Source organism: Pseudophryne corroboree, chromosome 4 (genome assembly GCF_028390025.1).
Source record: "Pseudophryne corroboree isolate aPseCor3 chromosome 4, aPseCor3.hap2, whole genome shotgun sequence".
Classification (NCBI taxonomy): Eukaryota; Metazoa; Chordata; class Amphibia; order Anura; family Myobatrachidae; genus Pseudophryne; species Pseudophryne corroboree.
Window position 1 is genome coordinate 618,228,570 of NC_086447.1, and position 27,081 is coordinate 618,255,650.

The following is a 27,081-nucleotide window of genomic DNA, read 5'->3' on the forward strand; positions in this document are numbered from 1 at the left end:
ACAGGTCTGTGGTACTAATGCCCACTTTAATAAGACTCCATAGTACCAGGTGATGAGGACCAGCATAGGGGAGATGGTGCTTGACCTGTAGCCCCTCCCCCGGTCCAGGGCGCCATCTACTGCCGGTGTTCCCACCCTAGAGCTGCCTTACACTCTCCCTCACTCCCTGACTGAGACGCTGGGCGCCATCTTCTAAGCATAGCTGCAACTGGTCTCCGGGACTGCAGGGCAAGGTCTCCCCTGTAAATCCACCTGTACATCAGCACCGTGATTTTACAGACACTTAAGTATTCTACATGTCGATATAAAGACAGAGTTAGTTAAAAACCAGTGTACCTGTGTCAGAATATATTGTACGAGTATTCTGATATATACATCCGGTCTCAGACCGCACTTTGTGTTTATATATATATATATATATATTTATATATATAGAGAGAGAGAGAGATTTATGGTAAGAACTTACCGTTGTTAAATCTCTTTCTGCGAGGTACACTGGGTTCCACAGGAATAACATCGGGGTGTAGAGTAGGATCTTGATCCGAGGCACCAACAGGCTAAAGCTTTGACTGTTCCCAAGATGCTCAGCGCCGCCTCCTCTATAACCCCGCCTCCGTGCACAGGGGCTCAGTTTCGTTAACCAGTCCAATGCAGTAGCAGGCAAGAGACGACAACCGTTAGTAGCCACATACACCACATTCTCACGACAGGAGAAGGTATCAGCGGCTAATGCCATACAAAAACCCAAAGAAGCTAAGTGCGTCAGGGTGGGCTCCCTGTGGAACACAGTGTACCTCGCAGAAAGATTTAACAACAGTAAGTTCTTACCATAAATCTCCTTTTCTGCAGCGGGGTACACTGGGATCCACAGGGATAACATCGGGGATGTCCTAAAGCAGTTCCTCATGGTATGGGACGCACTGTAGCGGGCACAAGAACGCGGCATCCAAAGGAAGCATCCTGGGAGGCGGAAGTATCGAAGGCATAGAACCTTATGAACGTGTTCACCGAGGACCACGTACCCGTCTTGCACAATTGTTCAAGGGTTGCACCAGCCTGTTCATTAGCATGTGCAATCATCATTCTAATCCATCTGGCCAGGGTCTGCTTATTCGCAGGCCAGCCACGTTTGTGAAAACCAAAAAGGACAAAAAGAGATTCAGACTTCCGAATGGAAGCTGTCCTCTTCACATAAATACAGAGAGACCGTACCACATCAAAAGACCGCTTTTTGGATGACAATTCAGGAGAGATAAAGGCCAGAACCACAATCTCTTGGTTAAGGTGAAAAGAAGACACCACCTTAGGTAGATAACCAGGGCATGTCCGAAGAACCGCCCGGTCACGGTGAAAAATCAGAAAGGGAGACCGACAGGATAAGGCACCCAAATCTGAAACCCGTCTAGCAGAGGCAATAGCCAGCAGAAAGAAAACCTTAAGAGTAAGCCACTTAAGGTCCGCAGATTCAAGAGGTTCAAACGGAGAGTCTTGCAAGGCCTCCAGAACCACCGAAAAATCCAAAGGAGCCACAGGAGGGACATAGGGAGGTTGAAGCCGCAACACACCCTGAGTGAATGTATAAACATCTGGCAGAGTCGCAATTATTCTCTAAAACCAAACCGACAAGGCAGGAATATGAACCTTGAGGGAGGCCAGACGAAGGCCCAAGTCCAGACCCTGTTGCAGGAAGGCCAAAAATTTGGCTGTACTAAACTTGTAAGCTTCATGATTGTTAGCTGCGCACCAAGCAAAGTAAGAATTCCAGACCCTATGATAAATCCGAGCAGAAGCCGGTTTCTGGGCCTTCAACATGGTTTGAATGACCGCCTCAGAAAATCCTTTGGCCCTCAGAACTGAAGCTTCAAAAGCCACGCCGTCAAAGCCAGCCGGGCCAAATCCTGGTATACACAAGGGCCCTGAACGAGGAGGTCTGGGCGTTGCGCAAGTAGAAGGGAGACCCTGAAGGTCTGAGAACCAATGCCGTCTGGGCCATGCTGGAGCGATCAGAAGCAGGATTCCTCCTTCTTGCTTGAACTTCCTTATCACCCTCGGCAGAAGTGACACTGGAGGGAACACGTAGGGCAGCCAAAAGTTCCATGGAATTGCCATGGTGTCCATGAACGCTGCTTTAGGATCCCTTGTCCTTGTTCCGAAGACCGGAACCTTGTGATTGTGTCGAGACGCAATCAGGTCTACGTCTGGTAGGCCCCACTTGTCCACAAGGAGTTGAAATACCCATGGATAGAGGCTCCACTCTCCAGCGTGTACGTCCTGACGACTGAGGAAGTCCGCTTCCCAGTTGAGGACTCCCGGAATAAACACTGCCGATATGGCTGGCAGAAGGCGTTCCGCCCACTGAAGAATCCTTGATACTTCCCTCATTGCCATGCGGCTTCGAGTGCCGCCTTGATGATTTATGTATGCCACCGTGGTGGCGTTGTCCAACTGTACTTGAACAGGCCTGTTCTGTATCAGATGCTGGGCCAGGTTCAGAGCATTGAACACCACCCCGCAATTCCAGAATGTTTATCGGAAGGAGACACTCCTCCTTGGTCCACCGACCCTGAAAGGAGTGTTGCTCCAACACCACGCCCCAACCCCTCAGACTGGCATCCGTCGTCAGAAGAATCCAGTTGGAGATCCAGAAGGGACGACCCCTGCTCAATCGATGGTCCTGGAGCCACCAGTTCAGTGACCGACGAACCTCCGGAGACAATGAGATCATGTGAGACCTGATCCGGTGAGGCATGCCGTCCCACTTGGCCAGAATCAATTTCTGCAGAGGGCGGGAATGAAATTGAGCGTACTCCACCATGTCGAAAGCTGACACCATGAAGCCTAGTACTTGCATCGCTGAGTGAATCGTCACTCGTGGACGAGAGAGGAAGCATCGAATTCTGTCCTGAAGGTTCAGGACCTTATCCTGAGACAAGAACAGCCGCTGGTTGTGAGTGTCCAATAATGCCCCCCCAGGTGCACCATGCTCTGAGCAGGGACAAGGGAAGATTTCTTCCAGTTGATGAGCCACACGTGGGCTTTCAGAAACTGGACCATCAGATCCAGATGACGGAGGAGAATTTCTGGGGAATTCACCAGGATCAGCAGGTCGTCCAGATACGGTAGGATCCTGATACACTGACGGCGGAGTAAAGCCGTCATTACCAGCATAGCCTTCGTGAAGACTCGCTGAGCCATGGTTAAACCAAAAGGTAAAGCCCGAAATTGATAATGGAGGTTGCCAATAACAAACCGCAGGTACTACTGATGCGACATGGCAATCAGAATATGGAGGTAAGCATCCTGTATGTCCAGGGAGACCATATAGTTCCCAGGCTCCAAAGCCAGAACAATAGAGCGAAGAGTTTCCATAAGAAACTTGGAGACTCTCACAAATTTGTTCAAGGACTTGAGGTTGAGAATGGGCCGGGAGGAACCATTTGGTTTTGGGACTAGGAACAGTGGGGAATAGTACTCTCTGAGCCAGAGGCACCTGTACTACCAATCCTGTGTCCAGGTGTGATTGTACCACCAAATGAAGAGTTTTTGCCTTCACCTGATCTGAAGGGATGTCCGTCAGGCAGAATCAATGAGGGGAACGATTCTTGAAGGATATGGCGTATCCGTGAGTGATGACTTCCTGTACCCAGGCGTCAGAAGTGGTCTTTAACCATTCCTGGGTAAACCTTAGAAGTCGGCCTCCCACCCTGGGATCCCCCAGGGGGAGGCCCATCCTGTCATGCAGTAGGCTTGTCTGATTTGGAAGCAGGCTGACGGGCAGCCCAGGCACATTTAGGTTTGAGCTTAGTAGTTTTGGAAGTGCGAGCCTGTTTCGGGTACGCCTGACCCTTTGCTTTACCTGGAGGACAAAAGGATCAAAAGGAAGTACACCTAGGAAGCCGTACTAGGAAGACACGCCGTCTTAGCAGAAGCCAAGTCAGCCACAATCTTGTTGATATCCTCACCAAAAAGAATGTCTCCCTTAAAAGGGAGCACCTCCAGGGTTTTCTTAGAGTCCAGATCCACAGACCAGGACCGTAACCGGAGAATCCGACAAGCCAAAATGGATGTAGAAGAAGCCTTGGCCGCCAGAATACGGCATCAGAAGCCGCCTCCTTAATGTAATGAGATTCTGTGACAATATACGAGAGACATTGTCTTGCATTATCAGAAAAATTGGACGGCAGCTCTGCTTCCACCTCCTGAGCCCACGCTTCAATAGCTTCTGCAGCCCAAGTAGCTTCAATAGTGGGTTGATGCACAGCTCCTGCGAGAGTGCAAATAGCTTTTAAGCAACCCTCCACACGCTTATCCGTCAGTTCTATCAGAGAGGTGACGGTAGTTACAGGCAGAGCAGAGGACACCACCAGCCACGCCACTTGCGAATCCACCGGCGGTGGTGTTTCCCAATTATTACTTAGCTCCGCAGCGAGGGGATAGCGAGCCAGCATCTTTTTGAGAGGTGTGAATTTCTTTCCTGGATTTTCCCAGGATTTCTGACGTATGTCAACTAAGTGGTCAGAATGAGGTAAAACTTGTTTAATAACCTTCTAACGTTTAAATCTATCTGGTTTCTTAGAAGTAACAACAGGTTCTGGGTCAATATCAATTTGAAGAATCAGCCTCCAATAAGTCAGGAACATCCACCTGTGAAACAGATTCCCCATCAGAAGCATCTGGATCAGTGTCTGAGGGGTCAGTATATACGCCATCTTCATCAGACGAAGTGTCTGGAATATGGGTTGATTTTGAGGAAGTAATGGCCCGTCTAGAGGACCCCTTGGACTTAGGCAGGCGAGGGTTAGGTTTCTGTTTGTTCAGTGAGTGGTGCAATTGCTGTAACTGAGTGGACAGAAAATCTGCCCATGGTGGATTAACCGCAGGGACAATATGTGGCTGTACCGGCATGTGAGGTCTCACAGGGGTGTAAGTCTAGTTTTCAAGCGTATTTAGTAGAGTAGAGAAAGTAGCCCAAGGTGGGTCATTATGGACCCCCGTTGCTACGGCCCTACTGGAGGGTAGTGAACCCCCAGAACCTGAACCCTCTACTGCTATGTTTTCCTGTAATGTGTCTGCAGCGTCACCAACACGCATTGTGGGATCAGCCACAGCACCGTCGCCCCTTGAAGCTGACATGTCTGAAAGCGTAAATCACGGGCAACACAGTACAATATCAGCAGTATAATACCTGACCAAGAACCCCCTGTGCAGTGTGATAGCACAAACAGAGGATTCAAGAGGTATACAGTGACTGAAAATCACAGGGAAAAATACACAATAAGTATATCCCGTGAAACACCTATATCAAATAATGACCCTGATGCACTTAGCTCCCCTCAGGGTACAGAATATAGGGATAGCAATCTGATTGAGATACACAGAGTAGAAATCACGCAGCAGCTATAAGCACACACACAGTCACATGTACAATGCAGAAATTATGACAAGCAATAAAACTGCACTGGACTAGCAATATTAAGTAAAGCTATACAGAGTAATAGATCTAACAATGCAAAGTAAAGACTGGATGTATATCACAGGGTACTTGTACTACATAACCCTGAAGTAATGCATCGTTTCTTAACTAACACTGTCAACAGACATGTAGAATACTTAAGTGTCCTGTAAAATGCACAGCGCTGATAATGCTGGCGGCTTTACAGAGAAGGCTTTGCCCAAACAGTCCAAGGATCAGCTCAGCATGTGAATATGGCACCCAAACACTGACAGAGAGTGAGGGAGAGAGAGAGAGATGCAGCTCCAGGGCGAGAACATTTACTCTAAATGGCGCCCTGGGGCTGGGGGAGGGGCTACAGGTCAGAGCCTTATCCCCTTGCTGGACTTCACTACCGGGTACTGTGGGCCATATGGAAAAAGTTTTTAGTAAAACCGATCTGTGCCCCTGCCCTGGTGGTCTAGTGGGGTCCCTGTACTGACAAAGTGTCCATGCCAGCGCGCGCGGCCTGCCTCTTAATGACTGCGCCGGATCGCTATTTCCAGCGGGTCCCGCCTTGGGGACCCTCTAACCTCCTCCCTGAATGCGGCCACGCGATCCCGGAGAGCTGCGGCTGGTGTGTGTGCCTGAAGTAGAGAACTGGAGCCTCCGCTGTAAGTACCCAGCAACCAGGGACACAGGAGTATACAGCGCCGCTGGGGGAGGTGAGGGAGCTGCAGCAGGAGATGTCAGAATGACATCTAGCACGGACAGTGCCTCTGTTGCATCCCTTAAAGTCTTCTATCTTCACTTTTAAAAGCTCTTTTCAGGGTTGCTGGAGCAGCCCTGCCTGTACTGCAGGCACCAACTTACAAACTGAGCTCCTGTGAACAGAGCTGGGGTTATAGAGGAGGCGGCGCTACGCATCTTGGGAACAGTCAAAGCTTTAGCCTGTTGGTGCCTCGGATCAAGATCCTACTCTACACCCCAATGTTATCCCTGTGGAACCCAGTGTACCCCGCTGCAGAAATATATATATATACATACATATACATTATACTAGTACAGTGCAGTTTTATTGTCTTACTAAAATAATTATCTGCATTGTCACTGTGACTGTATGTGCCTGTTTCTGCTGTGTGGATTTCACTTTCAGTGTATCCCAGCTTTATCTATCACTGTATTCTGTACCCTAAGGGACTAAGTGCATCTGGGTCACATATATAGTGCTTCAGTGTATTCTACTGTGTACTCAGTCACATAATACCGGATTATTCGCTAGTGTTGTATACTGTGTACACAGTCACATAGTACCGAATTTTTTCACTGGTGTTGTGTACTGTGTACGCTGTCACACACAGTACTAGGGGATTTATTTGCAGATATTGTACTCTGGCTGTATTGTACTAATACGCTCTGCTGTTACATATCTGAAAATGTCTAACACAAAGGGCGGGAAATCCGAGAATACTCCTGCATCATGCAGCGCATGCGCCAAGGATTTGCCTTAAGGGGAAGTTTTGTATGAGGGTCTGTGTACTATGTGCCATACATCTCCCAGTCAGTCCGCAGCTCCTGTAACCAATCAGGAGCCACCTTGGGCGGCGTTCTCATCTATGTTAAATATGCTTGTGAATGCCCTATGGGGCATTCTGTTTCATTACAGTCACATATTGGGAGTGATTCCGAGTTGTTCGCTCGCAAGCTGCTTTTAGCAGCATTGCACACGCTAAGCCGCCGCCTACTGGGAGTGAATCTTAGCTTCTCAAAATTGCGAACGAAAGATTTGCAATATTGCGAAAAGACTTCTCTGTGCAGTTTCTGAGTAGCTCGAGACTTACTCTGCCAGTGTGATCAGTTCAGTGCTTGTCGTTCCTGGTTTGACGTCACAAACACACCCAGCGTTCGCCCAGACACTCCTCCGTTTCTCCAGCCACTACCGCGTTTTTCCCAGAAACGGTAGCGTTTTTTCAAACACTCCCATAAAACGGCCAGTTTCCGGCCAGAAACACCCACTTCCTGTCAATCACATTACGATCACCAGAACGAAGAAAAAACCTCGTAATGCCGTGAGTAAAATACCAAACTTCATAGCAAATTTACTTGGCGCAGTCGCAGTGCGAACATTGCGCATGCGCAATAAGCGGAAAGTCGCTGCGATGCGAAGAAAATTACAGAGCGAACAACTCGGAATGACCACCATTGTTCCTATGGTAAATCCGCCGTGGGTGGATAATTTGTCTACCCAGTTGCAGCAATTGAATCAATCCTTGGTTAGACATAAGACTGCCCCAAGTCACTCTCGTGTCACAGGTTAATCTAAGCGGGCTATTTCCTTCTCACAATACACTAATCTCTCATAAGATTCTTCTGATGACGATGGGAAGCACACTGTTCCGTCAGACACTGACACAGCTGCTTCTGACGAGGAATCTACAACACAGGTTGATTTCCCTGACCTAGTGGTTGCTTTTAAGCAGATCCTGCAAATATGAGATGATGATGAGGTTTCCACTACGGTGTCTAAGAAACCTGATAAGTTAAAACTTCAGAAGGTAACTAAAACATTATTACTGCATTCTGACCATTTAGTGGACATACGACGAGAACTCTGGATTAATCCAGGGAAGAAATTGTCCCCGTCTAAACGGATGGTAGCTTGCTATCCTCACCCTGCAGAGTTGTGTGACAAGTGGGAAAATTCACCGCCGGTGGATTCCCATGTCACCCGTCTGGTGGTGTCATCTACTCTGCCTGTCACCACGGTCACCTCACTGAAGGAAGCAACAGACAAATGTGTGGAGGAATGCCTGAAGTCTATTTACTCCCTTACACGTGCTGTACATAGACCCCCTATAGCAGCCTCCTGGGCTGCAAAAGGTATTGAAGCATGGGTTCAGGCATTAGAGGACGAGCTGCCCCCGGATATAACTGACAATGCCAGACAACTCCTGTCTCATATTACCACCGCCGCCTATTACATTCAGGAGGCATCCTCTGAGGCAGGTGTACTGTCAGCCAAGGCAGCAACTACGTCCATCCTGGCTCGCCGTATTCTGTGGTTGAGGTCATGGAAGGTGGACCTGGACTCCAAAAAGACATTGAAGGTACTACCTCTTATTTGGGGAAGACCTCAATAAAATTGTGGCTGACTTAGCGGCTGCTAAGACTGCTTTTCTCCCTAATACTATTCCTTCGACAAAGAAGGCAAAAGGTACCACTTTTCGCCCCTTTCGACCTCAAGGGAAAGCAAAAGGTCAGGCATAACTGAGACAATCTCGTGCTTCCAAAACCACAAAGCCCAAGGCAAAACAATCTAGGGCAGCCTGTCAGCCTGCTTCTAAACACGACAAGCCTGCCGCATGACGGGGCAGGCCTCCCCCTGGGGGACTCCAGGGTGGGAGGCAGACTTCTGCAATTCACCTAGGTCTAGTCAAAGACCATTTCACACGCATGGGTGTGAGAAGTTCTCTCTCATGGGTACGCAGTCTCTTTCAAGAGGCGTCCCCCTCTCCAATTTTGCACCATGGTTATCCCTCCGGATCTGTTACAGGTGCAAGCTCTACAACTGGTTGTGCGTTCCCTCCCAGAGACAGGAGTGGTGGTGCCAGTACCTCTGTCCCAGTGAGGCATGGGATACTACTCGACCCTGTTTCTAGAACCGAAACCCAACGGGTCTTTCTGGCACATACTGAACCTCAAATCACTGAACAAGTTTGTAAGAGTGTCCAAGTTCCGTATGGAAACACTGTGCTCAATTGTACTGCCCATGGAACCCGGACACTATATTGTATCCATGGATATACCTGCATATACCTATTGCCATATCGCATAAGCAATATCTGCGGTTTGCTATTGGCAACCTCCAGTATTAGTTCCAGACTCTGCCATTTGGACTGGCCACGGCTCCTCGGATCTTCACCAAGGTCATGGCCGTGACGACGGCTCATCTCCATCGCCAGGGAGTCAGGATCCTGCCGTATCTGGACGACTTGCTGATTCTGGTAAAACTCCCATGATGTACTCCTCGGTCATCTGCAACTGATGGTAAACTTCCTACAAGCCCACGGGTGGCTCATCAACTGGAAGAAGTCCTCGCTGATCCCAGCTAAAAGCATGGTGCACCTGGGGGCACTGCTGGACACACACAGTGAACGGCTGTTTCTGTCTTCAGGACAGGATCAGATACTTCCTCTTTCGCACAAGAGTGTTGATACACTCGGCGATGCAAGTACTAGGCCTAATGGTGTTGGCTTTCGACATGGTAGTGTATGCTCAATGTCATTCCCGCCATCTGCAGAGGTTCATCCTTTCCAAGTGGGACGGCCTACCTCATCGGATCAGGTCTCACATGACCTCCTTGACTCCGGAGGTTCGTCTGTCACTGAGCTGGTGGCTACAAGACCAGCAGTTGAGCAGGTGCCGTCCCTTCTGGATCCCCAACTGGATTCTACTGACTACGGATGCCAGTCTGAGGGGTTGTGGCGCGGTGTTGGAGCAACACTATTTCCAGGGTTGGTGGACCAAGGAGGAATCACTCCTCCAGATAAACATTCTGGAATTGCGGGCAGTGTTCAATGCTTTGTCTCTTGCCCTGCCTCTGTTACAGAACAGGCCTGTTCAAGTACGGTCAGACAACTCCACTATGGTGGCATACATAAACCATCAAGGAGGCACTCAAAGCTGCATGGCAATGATGTAAGTGTCAAAAATCCTTCGTTGGGCAGAACGCCATCTGCCAGCAATATCGGCAGTGTTCATTCCGGGAGTCCTCAACTGGGAAGCGGATATTCTCAGTCATCAGGACGTGCACGCCGGAGAGTGGAGTCTTCATCAGGAAGTCTTTAAACTCCTAGTGGACAAGTGGGGCCTACCAGATGTAGACCTGATGGCTTCTCAACACAATCACAAAGTTCCGGTCTTCGGATCAAGAACCAGGGATCCTCAAGCAGCGTTCGTGGATGCACTGGCAATTCCATGGAACTTTTGGCTGCCTTACGTGTTCCCTCTAGTGTCTCTCCTGCCCAGGGTGCTACGGAAGTTCAATCAAGAAGAAGGAATATTACTTCTAGTCGCTCCAGCGGTAGCCCAGACGGCATTGGTTCTCAGACCTGCAGGGTCTATCGATAGAGCATCCTCTTCTTCTTCCTCAACACACAGACCTCCTCGTTCAGGACCCTTGTGTCTACCCAGACCTGGCCAGACTGGCTTTGATGGCGTGGCTCTTGAAACATCACTCCTGAAGGCCAAAGGATTTTCCAAGGCGATTATCCAAACTATGCCGAAGGCCCGTAAACCGGCATCTGCGTGGATTTATTGCAGGGTCTGGAATTCTTACTTCACCTGGTGTGCTGCTAAGAATTACGATGCATACAAATTCAGAACTTCCAGAATTCTGGCTTTTCTGCAGCAAGGCCTGAACTTAGGCCTTTGTCTGGCCTCCCTCAAGGTTCATATCTCTGCCTTGTCGGTGTGGATTCAGAGAAAAATTGCATCTATTCCTGATGTTCATACTTTCACTCAGGGTGTTCTATGGATTCAGCCCCCCTATATGTCCCTCCTGTGGCTCCATGGGATCTGTCTGTTGTCCTGAATGCCATGCAAGAGTCTCCATTTGAACCTCTTGAGTCAGTGGACCTTAAATGGCTCACGGTCAAGGTCTTGTTCCAATTGGCTATTGCCTCTTTTAGGAGGGTGTCAGACCTAGGCACTCTGTCCTGTCGTCTACCCTTTCTCATATTTCACCATGACCGAGCGGTTCTTAGAACTCGCCCTGGTTATTTGCCTAAGGTGGTGTCATCTTTCCACCTTAACCAAGAGATTGTGGTTCCGGCCATTATGTCTTCTGATTTGTCCTCCAAAGAGTGGTCTTTGGATGTGGTAAGGGCTCTCCGTATTTATGTGGAGAGGACTACCTCTATCAGGAGGTCAGACGCCCTTTTTGTACTTTTTGGTTTTCACAAAGGTGGCTGGCCTGCAAATAAGCAAACTTTGGATTAGAATGGTGATTGCACAAGCCTATGCGTAGGCTGGACTTCCAGCTTCTGCTGCTATCAAAGCCCATTCTACTCGGTCTGTCGGACCTCCTTGGGCGGCCCGCCGAGGCGCGTCCACAGAACAATTGTGCAAGGCGGCTACGTGGTCCTCAGTGAACACGTTCATTAGGTTTTATGCCTTCTATACTTCCGCCTCCCAGGATGCTTCCTTTGGACGCCGGGTTCTCATACCCGCTACGGTGCGTCCCCCCTCCCATGAAGAACTGCTTTAGGACATCCCCAATGTTTCCCTGTGGAAACCAATGTACATCGCTGCAGAAAAGGAGATTTATTGTAGAATTACCATGGTTAAATCTCTTTCTGCGAGGTACATTGGTTCCACAGGGCGCCCACCCTGACGCACCTAGCTTCTATGGGTTTGTATGGCATTAGCCGCTAGTCCCTTCTCCTGTCGTGAGAACATGGTTCTATGTGACTAACATCTACTTTTTTTTTTACCTGTTCCTGCACTGGACTGGTTAACGAAACTGAGCTCACAGTGCTTGGAGGCGGGCTTATAGAGGGGGCCCCAATGCATCCTGGGAGAGTCTAAAGCTTGAGCCTATTGGTGCCTGGATCAAGATCCATCTTTACACCCTGATGTTTCTCTGTGGAACCAATGTACCTCGCAGAAAGAGATTTAATCATGGTAAGCTTACTTTTAATAGACTCATCCTGTGTTTACATGTAAAACATTAGATAAGGAAGTGGGTATATGTTCTCGTGTCCCTAGCACTACTGTTCTGCTACTATTAACCCTTTAGGAGTCTTAACATTTGTATACAGTACTTACACTTAGTCCATAGTCTCTGGGGACTGATGCAGAGTTGAACGCAAGTCAGTGGTGTGTACGCATCTTGCATGCTTTGCACTGCGCATGCTCCGGCGCTTCTTCCCTTGCGGTTGTAGGAGCGTAGCTGGGTGCTAATGGGGGTTCCACGTGCAAGATTAGCAAGGACATGATGATGGAACTATGCGGCATGCAGAGTTGTTTGTACATATACACCAAGGACGTGCAGGCAGGGGAGGCAGTGCCTTCCCTGTCATAATGATAAAAATAATACAAAGAAGATATTTATAACACAGATTCTGTGATAAATATCTTCTTTTATTATTTTCATTATTTCCCTCCCATGAAAATCCCTGCATGTTGGGCTGGGAGGCAGCGGGAGAGGTGCCTCCCACTGCCAATACTAAAGTTCGGGTAGCGGGCAGGGCAAAGCCAAGGGCTGTAAAAGCCACTTGAAATTGTATGGGGAAGCGGCACCTATACTGTTGCCTCAATGACAGGGGCATGCATTTAGCCGACATGAATGCACGCCCCTGCCAGTCCCCCAGATGTGACTGGACCAGCGGATCTGGCCAAGCGGGCACATGCAGCAGCGAGACGTGGCGCGCATCATGACGGCGGGACCCGGCAGAGAGAGAGTGGCTGGCAGCAGACCTGGATCCGAAAGGATCCAGTCCCTGTCAGCCATTCTCCAGAGTTCGGCAGCGGAGAGCGGCTTCCCATTTAAAAATGGCGCCTCAGTGTCATTTTTTTAAATTCAAGGTGGCCACCTCGAGCCAATCACGGTTGCCGCATCATCACCATGCCCCCTCAACTGGCTTATATAAGCCAGCGGCAAGGTAGCGGCGATCAGTCCGGCGGCGGGGAAGGAGCAGGCAAGAGCTCCTGAAGATAGAAGACGCTGGAAGCCCTGTGGCGGTAGCCATGCAAAAGAGCTTAAAGGCCTCCGCCCCATAGGTGAAGACGCCGGAAACCCTGGGGATGCGGCGGACATGCAAAAGAGCTTAAAGGCCGTCGCCCCCAGGCGAAGGTGCAGCTAAATAAACTATTACAACATTAGGTGGCTGTGTTTTTATTTTAATATTTTCTTTACAGGTGAACTACGGGTGCCAGCGGACCCTTAATGTCCGGCCATGCTGGCACGTGTGGTTCTCCAAGTGCCAGCATGCTGGGGCAGGCTTGCTGGGACCTGTAGGCCGCCTGTAAAGAACAATATTAGTATGCCATGGGTGCGGGGCATAGAACTGGGCTGGTTGTTGCTCAGGAGTGGGGACCCCATTTAAATTTTTGGGGTCCCCACTTTGAGGAATGCCAGCCCTGGGCTGACTGGTTTAGGGGGTGTTTAATGCTATGACAGGGGACCCCACACTGAGTGTTTTTCCTGCTATGGTATTATACCCCTTGGCTGGTTCAGCCTAGTGCTGGTTTTGGTTAAATAGGGGGAACCCTATGTTTTGTTTTTGTTTTTTTGTGGGGAGGTTTGCACGTCACTAAGTGGCTCCCCAGTCACTGCCCTCACCGCACGTCACTGATATACACTAGTTTCAGGAATGATAGGGCTGGTGCAACTGCAACTAAAATGCAAATGAAGAAACCAAGTGCACGAATAGAGACGTTACGGCTGCAGAGGTGCGTACAAATATTCATATGGCGTATATCCTCATTTAGTCCTGTACATGCAATGCAGCAGCAATTACAGCTGTATTGCTCTGCATCTGCCTGTGACAAATTAAACACTTCCTCTAATTCATTAGCGTAATTTAATATTGCATATAATAATGTTAATGGAGTAAGTCTTAATGTTTGCATCTACAAATATAAACATATAACAGCTGGGATTGTGAGGGTAATATTAAAGTTTGAACCCAAAAATAATGTGAATGAAAAGAGTTCTTTGTAGTTACTGGTGAATTGTGTAGATTAGGTGTATTGCCAGTGACATGCAATTAATAAATAGGGGCAGGGAGGGTCAAATTTGTATTCTTCTTATGTTACAAATTGCAATGGTTAAAATAAAACGTCAGCCAGTATAAACAACCAGCCTAAGTGTTTAGCTCAAGGAATTGCCAAACACTAATCCGAGGAAGCAGCCTGTCGGAATGCTTTAGAGCAACACTAAAGTGCACTAATAGATCTGAGTGCTGTGTACAAACATAACTCATTCTTCAAAGAATCAGCTGAAGTGTTTCGTGTAACAAGTCATGTTCAGCACTGCAATCTGCAGGGTATGATTTTCTTCACCAGTGCTGCTGGGCACAAATGTAACCTGTGTAAGACATAGCAAATATTGCTGGACTCACACACACAGCAGTCACTCACTGAAGCTGTATTCAGAGCATTAGGCTTCACTAGGCCAATCTAGCAGCAGCGATAGTGATGCGCGTGGCTGCGCATCGCTATTGCTGTGAGGGGTACACACGGAGCGAACGTGCTTAAAATCTAAGCAATCTAGTCAGATTGCTTAGATTTTAAGCAGCGATCGCTCCGTGAGTACCCCTCTTTACAGGTGATGCTTGCTACAATTATGTTTGCCTTTGTAAGTGAGGCATCCAAAATTGTATTGCATTTGATAGATAATAAATGGCTTGGCATTCTCGGTCTGCCAATTATTCCACAGGTTAGAAAACATTAATGTTTGGTATTTCAAAACTGTGTTTAGTTAAAACCTGTCCATAGTTGCCCCCATTTCCAAAATGCCCTCAGGAAGATACCAGAGGCAGGTGGGAGGTGCAGGGGCATAGTTGCCTACTCTCCTGGAATTTCCGGGAGACTCCTGAGATTCATGGAGCTCTTCCAGCTCCTGGGAGAGAAGACAACCCTCTCTCATCTCACCCACTATTCACAGTCCCACATCACGTGATGTATTGCTGTGAGTCATGCACAGTAACATACATAGTTAATGAGATTGAAAAGAGGCAAAATGCCCATCAGATTCAACCTGCATTCTGTATTAAGAAGTGCACATTATAATGCACCAGCATGATATGTGATTTGTAGAGGCAAAATGTTGGTAAATAGGTGCATGCTGCAATGAATAGCACCAACGCTGCTCTCCGCCTCTAATACTCTATGTTGTGGATTTTCTGCATCAAAACGCGGGTCCCAGCTCCTTTCAGTATGTGTACAAATGCAGTGAACATTGTCACTGCGACTAAACAACCATGAACAGCTCTCATTTTTAAAGTGGTTATATTCTTGACCAAAAACACAAAATGTACACAGCTTGTATAGTTAAATACCCCCTACAGTTATTAAATAAAAGAGCTTAAAGTTATTTGTTCTGTTTGTTTATATTTTCTTTGTAAAAAAATATTGAATAAAGCTAATGACAATACATAAGATTCTACATTGCAAGTCTGGCTGCCTAGGGTGTCAGAAAAAGCAAGATACTGAATTGTACTGCTCAGAAAATAAAAACCACTAATATTTTTTTTAGATTTGTGTGTACAGCATTGCCTCTTTAAGAATGTTACAAGAGGCAAAACACCACAAAAACTATATTTTATTTGTCATTGTAAAATGTCATGTCTCCCTGTGATGTAAATCTAGTTATTGTCTATTAGTCAAAAACATTGTTTCTTTAGCATCAAGATTAAAACTAAAGTTTAGAATACTTTCATGTGTTCCCACTTTTACAGAGTATAGTGAAGCAGTTGTTTCAAAATGTTTACTTTGTCCTTCAACCTTTATATATAACAAATAAAAAAGTGATTATTCAAAAACACCCATCACAGTGCTTAACAAGATTTAATGTACATTTATTCTTAACATGTGGAACATATAGTATAAAGATTTTATACTGAATAAATGATATTCATTAAGCCAGAGGAAAAGGAGGAATTTACAACAAGTTTTTTTTCCATTTTTTTTAACTACATTTTCTTGAAATACAAATATGTTGAGTCTCAGCACTGAAAAACCTCTGAAGTTGTGTTGCTTCATCCATTATTCTGCAATAACTGCTGTCTGTATAATATAACCATTGTCTAATTCAGTTGTCAGGCAACTATTTCCACATTATGACCAGAAAGCAAAGTGTCAGCTGCTACCCCGAAATAGAGAATTCTTCTATACATACAGATACTTGCACATTACCCTCTTGGTTGGAGATATGGCCAGGAGAAAATTATTCATTTACAGTGCCATGAAAAGGAAGGGAAACAAAAATAAAAATAAAATATGACCATAAAAATCTATTATCACTCTAACCACATCATGGGGAAATAGCCAAATAGTCTACGTAAATGAATGCTTAAGAAAAAAAGCAAGAAACAAAAAAGATGAAGGCCTGTACATCTCTTATATACATCCCAGCCCCTGTTGCAGTAGAAAATAAAATAGAAAAAAATATAATGAAATATCTAGACCATCAGTGTGGAAAGTCAAATACCATATTTAATAACAGTGGTGTGTATTTCTGAACTAATTTTTACTACGTTCAGAAGTTTATTTTTACTTGCATTTATTTTACCATTATTGTCTATTAATGTTGCTCCTATTCTAATGTTACTGTTATCCAAGGGATAAAACAATATTTTTTGATTATGGCCCTTTTTTCTATATACTCTTACAAAATTGATAGCGGTTCTATTGCACACAGCTCTTTCTTTTTTGTAACTAATGGGGGAAAAGTATTTTGAAACTGAAATAATAGCAACTTATTTTTTTGAAAAAGTGATACAATTACGATTTACAACGCTGGCACAGGTTTATCAATATGTCCCATAAAGATACAACCAAGAAAAGGAATTAAAAAAATAAAATAAACTTAACCTCAGAATGAAGCAATCACTAAAACAGCAATTATTTCTTTTCTTAGCTCATTAACCATTTCTTAGAATTTCCAATAGGTAAATAATGACTGGATACAAGGAGCATATGTTTATTTTTCCTTTTAATAATTGTTTCCTTCCTCTCTCAAATGTTGATAAAAGAACATAAAATTAGCCAGTTATATGTGACTTCCTACTCTCCCCTCACACATGCTTGGCTTCCCACTGGTGTCATAACTGTCCAATTTGAAAGAGTACATCACAGATGATTGAGGAAACCATAGTGTTCAGAACAGCTGTTATAGAGATATCCAATAAACGGCCTTCGTGCACAAGAAACTCGGATCGGTTTTCCTCCACTTTTGCCATGGCTAGCAAAGCCTTAGCTGCCCTGCACATCATGTCTACACTAGGTGGCTCCAAATGAGGAGGTTGCATGTGCATGAGGTTATGCTGACTCTGCTGATATTGGGCCATGGTGACTCCATCTTCCAAAAAGCTTATTAAGCTACCAATACTTCCTTTCTGCACAACTATGGCCCTTGCTACCAATGCATCCCCCTGAGCAAGGTTTGAAAGCAGTGCCACACACATTTCTCGGCACACTGGGTTTTTGCGGTCCCCGACGTACCTAACTAAAGTCGCATAAAGTTTCTCTTGGCGACTGAATGGAGGTGTGGCCAAGATAAGGTCCACATTATTGTCCTGTATACTGAGTTTACATAAGGTTTCCAGCACAAGTCTCTGCGGGGAAAGGATAGAATTAGGTCCTACTGTTGGGAAGGGATCCTGTGCCTCTGCAGATGGGCACACCATCCAGTGTAGCAAGCCATCTAAAATTGGCAAACAGATACTTTCTGTATAAACAGACAAGTCTAGCTGTCCAGAGATATTGGCTAATGTGACCAATGTATTTTCCCTTAATACCTCGAGACAGTCCCACCACCACTCATCCTTGCTACAGCTGGCACTTTTATCTTCATCTTCTTCTTTCTCATAAGTCTGTGGTGATCGTTTTCTTTCTGGATGTTCATGGTGAAGGAGAATTAATTTCCCAAGGATCAAGACCAAGCCTGGATGTTTTGACATTTCAGCATCATTGCCAGGCACAAAAGACAGGCTACGTATAATATTTGACACACAGATGCAACGTTTGGCCAAAGAGTCTTGCCATTGAGCTACTGTACATAAAGGAGTTTCATCTCTGTTTCTTGGTTCATCTTCCAATAACGTGATATTCCTATGAATTTTGGCTTGATGGATTCCTAATGGAAGTTTGCTGCTCTCTGTCTGTAAGCAATGATTATTTGGGTCTTCAGGCAGTGCACCTGGTCTTGCAGAGAGGACATCATCAATGGTTGCAGTGATGTTTTTTTCTGGTTGGTCCTCATTATCCTCTACTAGAACTTTGTCATCTTGCTCTTTCTTCTTTTTGCTTAAGGAACTGATGGAAGATGGAGATCTTCTGCGTTTGGGGATCTCTATTTTGCTTTCAAAGTGAGTCTGGATATGTTCAGTTGTGTCACCTCCACCAAGTTGCCAATGAAGAAGTCCACTAGTGAATTCCTGAACACGGCCAAGTCGGTCAGATCGATCAATTACAAAGAGATCATTCTTCTTCACAACTTTGATTGGCAACTTGTCAAACTTACTAGCTTGTTTTAGCTTCACACTAGAATCAATCAATACTTCAGGCTTCATAAATGAAAGGGATTTTTCATCAGTGTTAAGATGATCTTTTTCATCAACAACACCTTGAATATCTTGCTCAGGTTCATTACCTTCATCTTCCTCCTCTATATAATCTTCATAATCCATAGCAGCTTCCTCTTCCTCAATAGATGGACTATCTTCTAAGCTATGTTCAAGAGCTTGGATAATATATTCACCAACTTCGTATTCCTTAAGTATGCTGAATATGTCAATGAGGCATTTTCTAAAATATTCCACCAAAAGCTCCAGAAATCCAGGAAGCTGTTAAAAAAAGGGTTCATAGAGTTTTATTTCAATGTACAGAAGGAAAAAAGTTAATTTTTGTTAAAACTAATTTTGGTTCTTGACTATGTTGTTCTGTTTTTATATTTTCAGCTCAGCTAAAATCTGAAAGTAAATTGTCCATTTGGTTCTAAATGTACAGATGTGTCCTCTTAAATTCTTGCTGCAGGCACACTAAACAGTCCTTCAAGTTGCGCCATGATGTGGTGGGACTCGGTAGAGCGAGCATCTTTTTTTAAGGTTTCGGTTTCTTCGAAAATGCATTGCAGACACATTCTACTGTAATAGGACAGTTGAGCAGCTTCTGCTGATTAAAATGATATGCAGCATGCATCTACTGTGTGTAATTGCGGCAGTATCTGCATCCGAAATGCCACATTACAGTGTTTTTCAGGAAAACACTGTAGCATAGCATTTTGTATGTAAATACAGCTGTAGTCACACACAGAATATAGGCATGCTGCGTCTAAGACACATTTTTGTGGAAAAAATTGCAAAAACACGTTCAGCGCTACAGAGTCACACGGCATTCACATGTTATGTGTAACATGACTTTTAGCACACGGAGCAAAGATGTAAGAGGACACCTCGGTAATTGCTGAAAAAGAACAAGATCTAAGGTAGTATAGTTAGTGAATTGCAATGCTGTCAAAATAAAGGAGTGGACATACATGTAAACATCATCCTCTACTGTGGGACTACTAAACCACAGTCTCCATGAAAATCCAACTGAGACTAAAGCGATAAAATGTTCTGATCTTGTGAATACTTTTAATACAGTCTACAGAAAATGGTATTATCACAGCTTTCAATTACACCCACCTGAGAAAGGTTGAATGTAGCCACCGTGCTATCGTCATACAGTAGGATATTTATAGTGTCTAAAGCCCATGTACTTTCAGCCAAGAGTCCAGATTTTAAAGACATCATTACTCTCCAAGCCTCCGGTGTTACTAAAAAAAAATTAATAGAAAAAGAAAACAAATCAATATTTTCATATTTGCTACTGTAAAACTGCAATCTAAAGCATATATAGGCAACTATTTTAGAAATATATAGGGCCAAATTTAGAAAAGTAGAGTTAGGTCAAAAAGTATAAATCTTCTCACCTCAACCTCATAGTCACAAACATCCAAAGTCAATTTTAAGATTGCTGTGGTCACAATGTTAAATGTCTGAGAATTACCAATAGCAATTTAAAAAAAACGTGAATTTCAATTTAAAGTATTTTTTTTGTACAATTATTAATAATCTACAGCTATTGCCATTTTAAAACACGAAGATACAAGTCAGTATTACATTAAGTCAGATATGCTACACTAATCTTCTAAAGGTACATACTTGTATTACTTTAATTCAAAACCCTTTTTTCATAAATTTGTACACATACAAATTGTTACTCTACAACAATTGAAATTGATAAATTATTTGAACATGCACAGAAAACAGTTCATTATGATCACGCACTTTGAGACACAACTGTATACGTATAGATAGTGACATTTACTCAAACATAATCACATTGTGAAAAACAATAAACATTGTGTATGAGGGGGATCTGGTCAGGATCCCGGCTGCCAGGATCCCAGTAGTCAGAATACCGATGCTGGAATCCCGACACTATCCGGAATGCCGGCATCGGCACCCCGAATAGGTTCACCATCCTGGTGCCGGAATCCCTACAGCCAAGATGCCATGCGACAATTCACCGGGACGCAGGACAGGCAAGCGGGGTGGGGTGGGGGGGGGGGGGGTTAGCCTTTGGAAGAGTAGGGTTAGGTATTTTTGACTGCCGTCATCCCAAACACCGGCAAATCAAACCTAACCCGTGTAAGGCTATAAGACAAACTTGGGCCATTTATTAAAGACATTCCATCAGTAAAGGCCCCCATCCACTAGTCCGATTTGGGCAGTTTTCTTCAGATTTCGACACATCTGACCGTCATATCTGAAGAAAAGTGTCACATCGGATGGCTCTTCCGATCCGATGCGCACTCCCGTGTCAGATATATCTGAACTACAGATCTCTGAGGCTGCCCCAACTATTTATCTGAATCTGAAGAAAACAGGTGCACATCGGATTGTTTTTTTTACTTCAGATGTATCTGATCAGATTCATCTGAAGCGTCACTTGACTGGCATCTCCCTAGCCACTCCCACCCACCAAGAGGGGGAACAGCGGCAGCAGCAGCATCAGATAAATCGCATGTAGCATGTGTGCATCAGATATATCTGATGCGATCTGGCACATGATAGATCGCATCAGATATATCTGATGTGAATGTAGTGAAAATTAAGCCCAGGGTCAGATCCGTTTCCCGGGAAGCTCCCGGGAGAGCTCAAGAGAAATCTGATGAGATCTGCAGTTCAGACAAGTCTGAGTAGTGGATGGCCACCTTAACAGAGAAGAAAAGGAGGTGCTGCCAAAGCTGCCTGTGATGTTACTATAACAACATCTACTCTAAAACGCTCCATCTGTGATTCTGCAAATCTGGTTGTCTAAAATCACTATTGTAGGTTCTATTTAGATTTTATGATTGTTGCTTTTACAAGGTCACAAATAAATGGAACTCATACATGTGAATAGGCCATACTGGACAAAGCATACCTAGAAGATTGTAAGCATGAATCCTGTCCTATAATAATCTACAAAACTCTTTGTACAATAAATATACAGACTGCTCGGTTGGGTTTTGCACTTACTTGTCACCCATGGTATTATAGATTTCTATTAACCCCTGCTTTACCTTCTTTGCATTTTTGGACAATATTGTGTGGATTTGTTTGGGTTTTCCAGAAAACCTGTAAACCCACTATAAATATACCAGTATGTCAATGCTGCAGGAAATATAATATTTTTGTCAATTACAGAACAACTGAAGATCTGTTTATGTCTTTTATAAGTTCATTGTCTTAATTTCATACAATACCCGACTTTTGCTAGACAAATGAAACAATACTGTTCAAATTGCAGCAATTCCTACAACAGCTGAGTATTACTACAGGTTGAATATCCCATATCCAAATATTCCGAAATACGGAATATTCCGAAATACGGACTTGTATTATGCTTCACAACTACAAACATCAGGCCTCTATTTGCATTTTTATTTTACAAATAACACAAATTAGCTATCTAAATTTCATTAAACACAGAGGGACTCATGGGGTATTACCCCTTGGATCTTTGTCAGCGCTGCCTTATTCATTTAGCTGCGAGAACCCCGCAGACTACTCACCAGAGTAGTGCGCGGGGTACTCCCTCAAGAGCTGGAAAAAAAAGTCCATATTAAATGCACACCTCTACATTTAATTTGCATGGAAACCCATTGGATTCTGCATTTTACAGGGAATCAGTGTGTTTCTGTGTGTTACCAGAGGTTTTACCATACAATGAATAGTTGCGGGCGTGAAACCCGGGGCTAAACCTCCTCCCATAACATTGATATAATAGCTATAGACCAGTGGAATACGCCAAGACAAACTGATGAGCTCTGTATAGATTGTTACTGAGTGTGGAAATGCTAATAGGTTTCACAAACCCTAGAAGCAAAGACTTTACCAGATGGCCACTGTTTTCTAGAACCAAAATAACATTGATAAGTCATAGTCATAAACTTAATGCATATTTAAAATGTAATGAACAATTAGAATTTTGTTTTTGTTTCGTATGTTCAACCACTTGCCACCCGCCAACAATGTGTCTATGTCCTATTAGGTGGCTCTTTGATCTGACAATATTTTGATAAATGGTAGTCGTGCAACGAGTATTATGATGCTGGCATTTGAATCATCCTGTCACTGACCATAACTTTGCCAAGAAACCACCATCAGGCTGGTTTTGCCTTTTAAATGATAGCCACTTTAAAGTATTGGGCAAACTCACTAGAATCCTGCCGATACCTGCAATTTGCACAGACTATTACATTTAACCCTATAACTATGTTAGGCTTCAAATAATGCACTCACATTTATCATCATTATACTCATGAGAACTAGTTGATTAAATGGTGGGGTATAATTAGGGCAGTATCTGCCCCAATTATAGAAGGCACTTGGTAAATAACCTCAGAAAACTTAATTTTCATATTTTCTGCCTGCTTTCCTTAAAGTAATGTTTAGAAAATATAATTTAAAATGTTCCCAATTTGCTAAAAAACGAAATCCTATCTGTCCCAAATATATATGTTCATTAAAATAAATGCTTCACACGCAGTGAAATTTAATCTGGGGTGAAAAATGTTTGCCATCAGTTGGATACATTTTAAATAGGTTATAGTTTCTCTAGTGTTGGAGAATAACTTACCGATATCTTTTGAGGTGATTTTTCTCCTTGACTTCAAGATAGGTTGAGTTGCTTCAACTGAACCTGGAGGGAAAGTTATTTCACGTCTAGCCACAGAAGGCTGAACAGAAAGCCCGGTGCTTTGTGTTGGTGGAACGGTAGGCATAACTTTCTGCATTTTCATAGCAGGCAGAAATGGAGACTTGCTTGGTGACATGCGGTTTTCTAGTGAGCGCTGAAATGAAGCAGGGCTAGGGGCTCTTGAAATGTGGTTTGGCATAGATGGTGGAGTCTGGTAAGATGAAGGTGGAGCTCTGGTGATTGGTTGCATGGGTGCTGATGGGGACATATAGGGTGGCTGACGCTGGTTTCCATGGGGTGGCCACTGACCCTCATGATTCATTCTTTGGTCAGAACCCATCATATCATCAGATCGGTTTATAGTTGAATATGTTGCTGGCTGCGGTGTACCTCCAGGGCCCTGCCTTCCTTGGTATGGGTAAGGTATGTCATTGCGTGATGTCCACATACTCTGTTGTGAGCCATCGCTTGTTGATGACTGTATGGGGCTACCCATTATCTGAGGACCCATGCCATGCTGCTGTATTTGTCCTGGACCCTGCATTCTCTCTCTGTTGTAAGGGTAAGGATACTGTCCTTGTATGGGCCTTCTGTCAGGTCCAGAGTAAGTGTTGCCATATTGATTATACATATCTTGTTGCTGGCTGCTATATGGCATATTATACATGTCACCTTCATGCCGCTTTGCTGAAGGCCCATACATACTATCTATATGGCGTTTGTAGTTCTGCAAAGACAAATTTTACAAACAAATCAACTTAGAAAAACTTAAATATTTCATATTTAAATAACTTCACTCATACTTTGTTTATGTTCATGTGGTGCTAGTTTCTTGGAGCAAAATCTAAACTACCTGCACAAACTAAGTTGACTAACAGATAATGAATGCATCCTCAATAATATAAAAAATGGGAATCTTGTAGAGATCCAACCCTTTTCCCTGACTGTAGTGCACGATGATCCACTTCTACCATGTGACTCTTTGGAGGAATTAGGTGCAGTCAAAACTTTAAATGTTGTTAGACACAGTCATAGCTACTCGTATATGTATACATTTTTTACCATAGCACTGATAGGGAAAAGAAAATTGAGGCTTTAGTGGGAATTCAATTAATTGTGGTAATTTACTATGGGCTAATTGATCCCCCGGAGCTATTCAGTTAGTTCCTGTAGGCAGCTCGCTGGCTGCACTTAACAGGAATTTCTTTTTGGGTCTAAACAGGCCTGAAACCCCCCCCACTGATAAACAGCCTGTTTTCATACACTGCAACCATGTTAACACATAGGTCCGTGAACTTATCCTGGATTCTCTAGGGTAATGCCCGAAAACAGAAAAAAGGGGATATAACTGAATAGCCCTGGGTGTTAAAGTTGGCAGCTACCCACTTTTTCACCCCCGTTAAATTAACGGTGCTAACTAAATTTTCCTTTTGTCTGGAAATGGAGCATACAACAGCAATGGGGGATTATTTATGAAAAGTAGGGTTGTAAAACCCAGAACTTGTGACTATGCCCTAAATTTAAAAGGGTAATAATTTTACTAGCAAAATATGGCTAGAAAAATCACTGCCCTTTTAAATTGTAGGCATAAACACGATCAGAAATGCTGGGCCCCAAACTGACTGCAGTCAGGTAGAGTAGGGGATTCCAATGGTATGTGATAGAAGTAGTTCAGCTAGGCGCACCAGGGTATCCAGTCAGAATGTCAACATGACGACACGAGAATGTTTACAGAACATTTTGGTGTTATTTTTAGGTTCAAAGTTAGGATTAGGCTAAAATACAGTATGCAGAAAATGGCATATCGATATTATGAAAATGACAATTTTATTCTGTTGACCATGTCTATGTTGAGATCCTGAATGTCGATTTTTACCCTAACCACAATGTCCTGGACTCCCGCTCCTCCAAGTACAATTACTACAGCTGTTGTTATTACATCACTGTCTGTACTATTCTTACGTCTTCATACTAATCAACAAGGAAACAACAGCTTGCAACATCCTCCAATATGAACTTATTAAACTTTTTAGGCACAGTGAATACTGGAAAAAATAAATAAGAGCAATCGTTTTTTTTCCATGAGCTATAACCATCTCTGAATATGACTACTGGGTGAGTCAGGCATTGTAATTTAACTTATTATGCCTCAGATACACACAGAGACACCACATTTAAAAAACACGTCCAAAACTATTTGGCTTCAGTGCTCAAATATCTACAGTAATGGAATTTCAAGTGAAAAAAAAATAAGATTTTAAACCTACCGGTAAATCTTTTTCTCCTAGTCCGTAGAGGATGCTGGGGACTCCGTAAGGACCATGGGGTATAGACGGGCTCCGCAGGAGACATGGGCACTATAAAGAACAATTAGTGTGGGTGTGCACTGGCTCCTCCCTCTATGCCCCTCCTCCAGACCTCAGTTAGAGAAACTGTGCCCAGAGGAGATGGACAATATGAGGAAAGGATTTTTTTTTTTAAATCTAAGGGCAAGATTCATACCAGCCCACACCAATCACACCGTATAACCGGGAATATACGCAACCAGTAAACAGTATGAACAAAAAACACAGTATCAGTCAAAGACCGAACACAACTGTAACATAACCCTTATGTAAGCAACAACTATATACAAGTCTTGCGGATTTAGTCCGCACTGGGACGGGCGCCCAGCATCCTCTACGGACTAGGAGAAAGAGATATACCGGTAGGTTTAAAATCTTATTTTCTCTTACGTCCTAGAGGATGCTGGGGACTCCGTAAGGACCATGGGGATTATACCAAAGCTCCAAACCGGGCGGGAGGATGCGGATGACTCTGCAACACCGATTGAGCAAACGCGAGTTCCTCATCAGCCAGGGTATCAAACTTGTAGAATTTTGCAAAGTGTTTGAACCCGACCAAGTAGCTGCTCGGCAAAGCTGTAATGGCGAGACGCCTCGGGCAGCCGCCCAAGAAGAGCCCACCTTTCTAGTGGAATGGGCCGTTACCGAATTTGGTAACGGCAATCTAGCCGTAGAATGAGCCTGCTGAATCGTGTTACAGATCCAGCGAGCAATGGTCTGCTTAAAAGCAGGAGCACCAACTTTGTTGGCTGCATACAGGACAAACAGAGCCTCTGTTTTCCTAACCCTAGCCGTCCTGGCTACATAAATTTTTAAGGCCCTGACCACATCCAGGGACTTGGAGTCCTACAAGTCATCCGTAGCCACGGGCACCACAATAGGTTGGTTCAAATGAAATGAAGAAACCACCTTAGGTAAAAATTGAGGACGAGTCCTCAACTCTGCTCGATCCACATGGAAAATTAAATAGGGGCTCTTGTGAGACAAGGCCGCCAATTCGGACACCCGCCTTGCAGATGCCAAGGCCAATAACATGACCACCTTCCAAGTGAGAAATTTTAATTCCACCGTTTGAAGAGGCTCAAACCAGTGAGATTTTAGGAAACTTAACACCACGTTAAGGTCCCAAGGCGCCACAGGAGGCACAAAAAGGAGGCTGGATGTGCAGCACTCCCTTCACAAAAGTCTGGACTTCCGGGAGAGAAGCCAATTCCTTCTGAAAGAATATAGATAGGGCCGAAATCTGTACCTTAATGTAGCCTAACTTCAGGCCCAAATCCACTCCTGTCTGAAGAAAGTGGAGAAAACGGCCCAGATGGAAATCTTCTGTAGGAGCATTCCTGGCTT

At 44.5% G+C, this 27,081-nt stretch overlaps 1 protein-coding gene across 11 annotated transcripts in view; it reads right to left on the reverse strand.

Moving 5' to 3' along the window:
• Positions 1–16,000: 16,000 nt before the first annotated feature.
• The window catches only part of ARID1B (AT-rich interaction domain 1B), an 836,140-nt gene continuing 825,059 nt past the window's right edge, over positions 16,001–27,081 (reverse strand). For 3 of the 11 annotated variants that reach the window (XM_063917670.1, XM_063917680.1, XM_063917672.1), the window contains 3 exons: positions 23,330–24,116; positions 19,846–19,976; positions 16,002–19,002 (listed from right to left, as the gene is read on the reverse strand). In XM_063917670.1, the coding sequence (XP_063773740.1) occupies positions 17,260–19,002; positions 19,846–19,976; positions 23,330–24,116 (2,661 nt within the window). In that variant the 3' untranslated portion in view covers positions 16,002–17,259. Of the gene's footprint in view, positions 19,003–19,845; positions 19,977–23,329; positions 24,117–27,081 lie in introns of all 11 variants that reach the window. The other 8 variants (XM_063917676.1, XM_063917674.1, XM_063917673.1 and 5 more) reach the window with 4 other exon arrangements.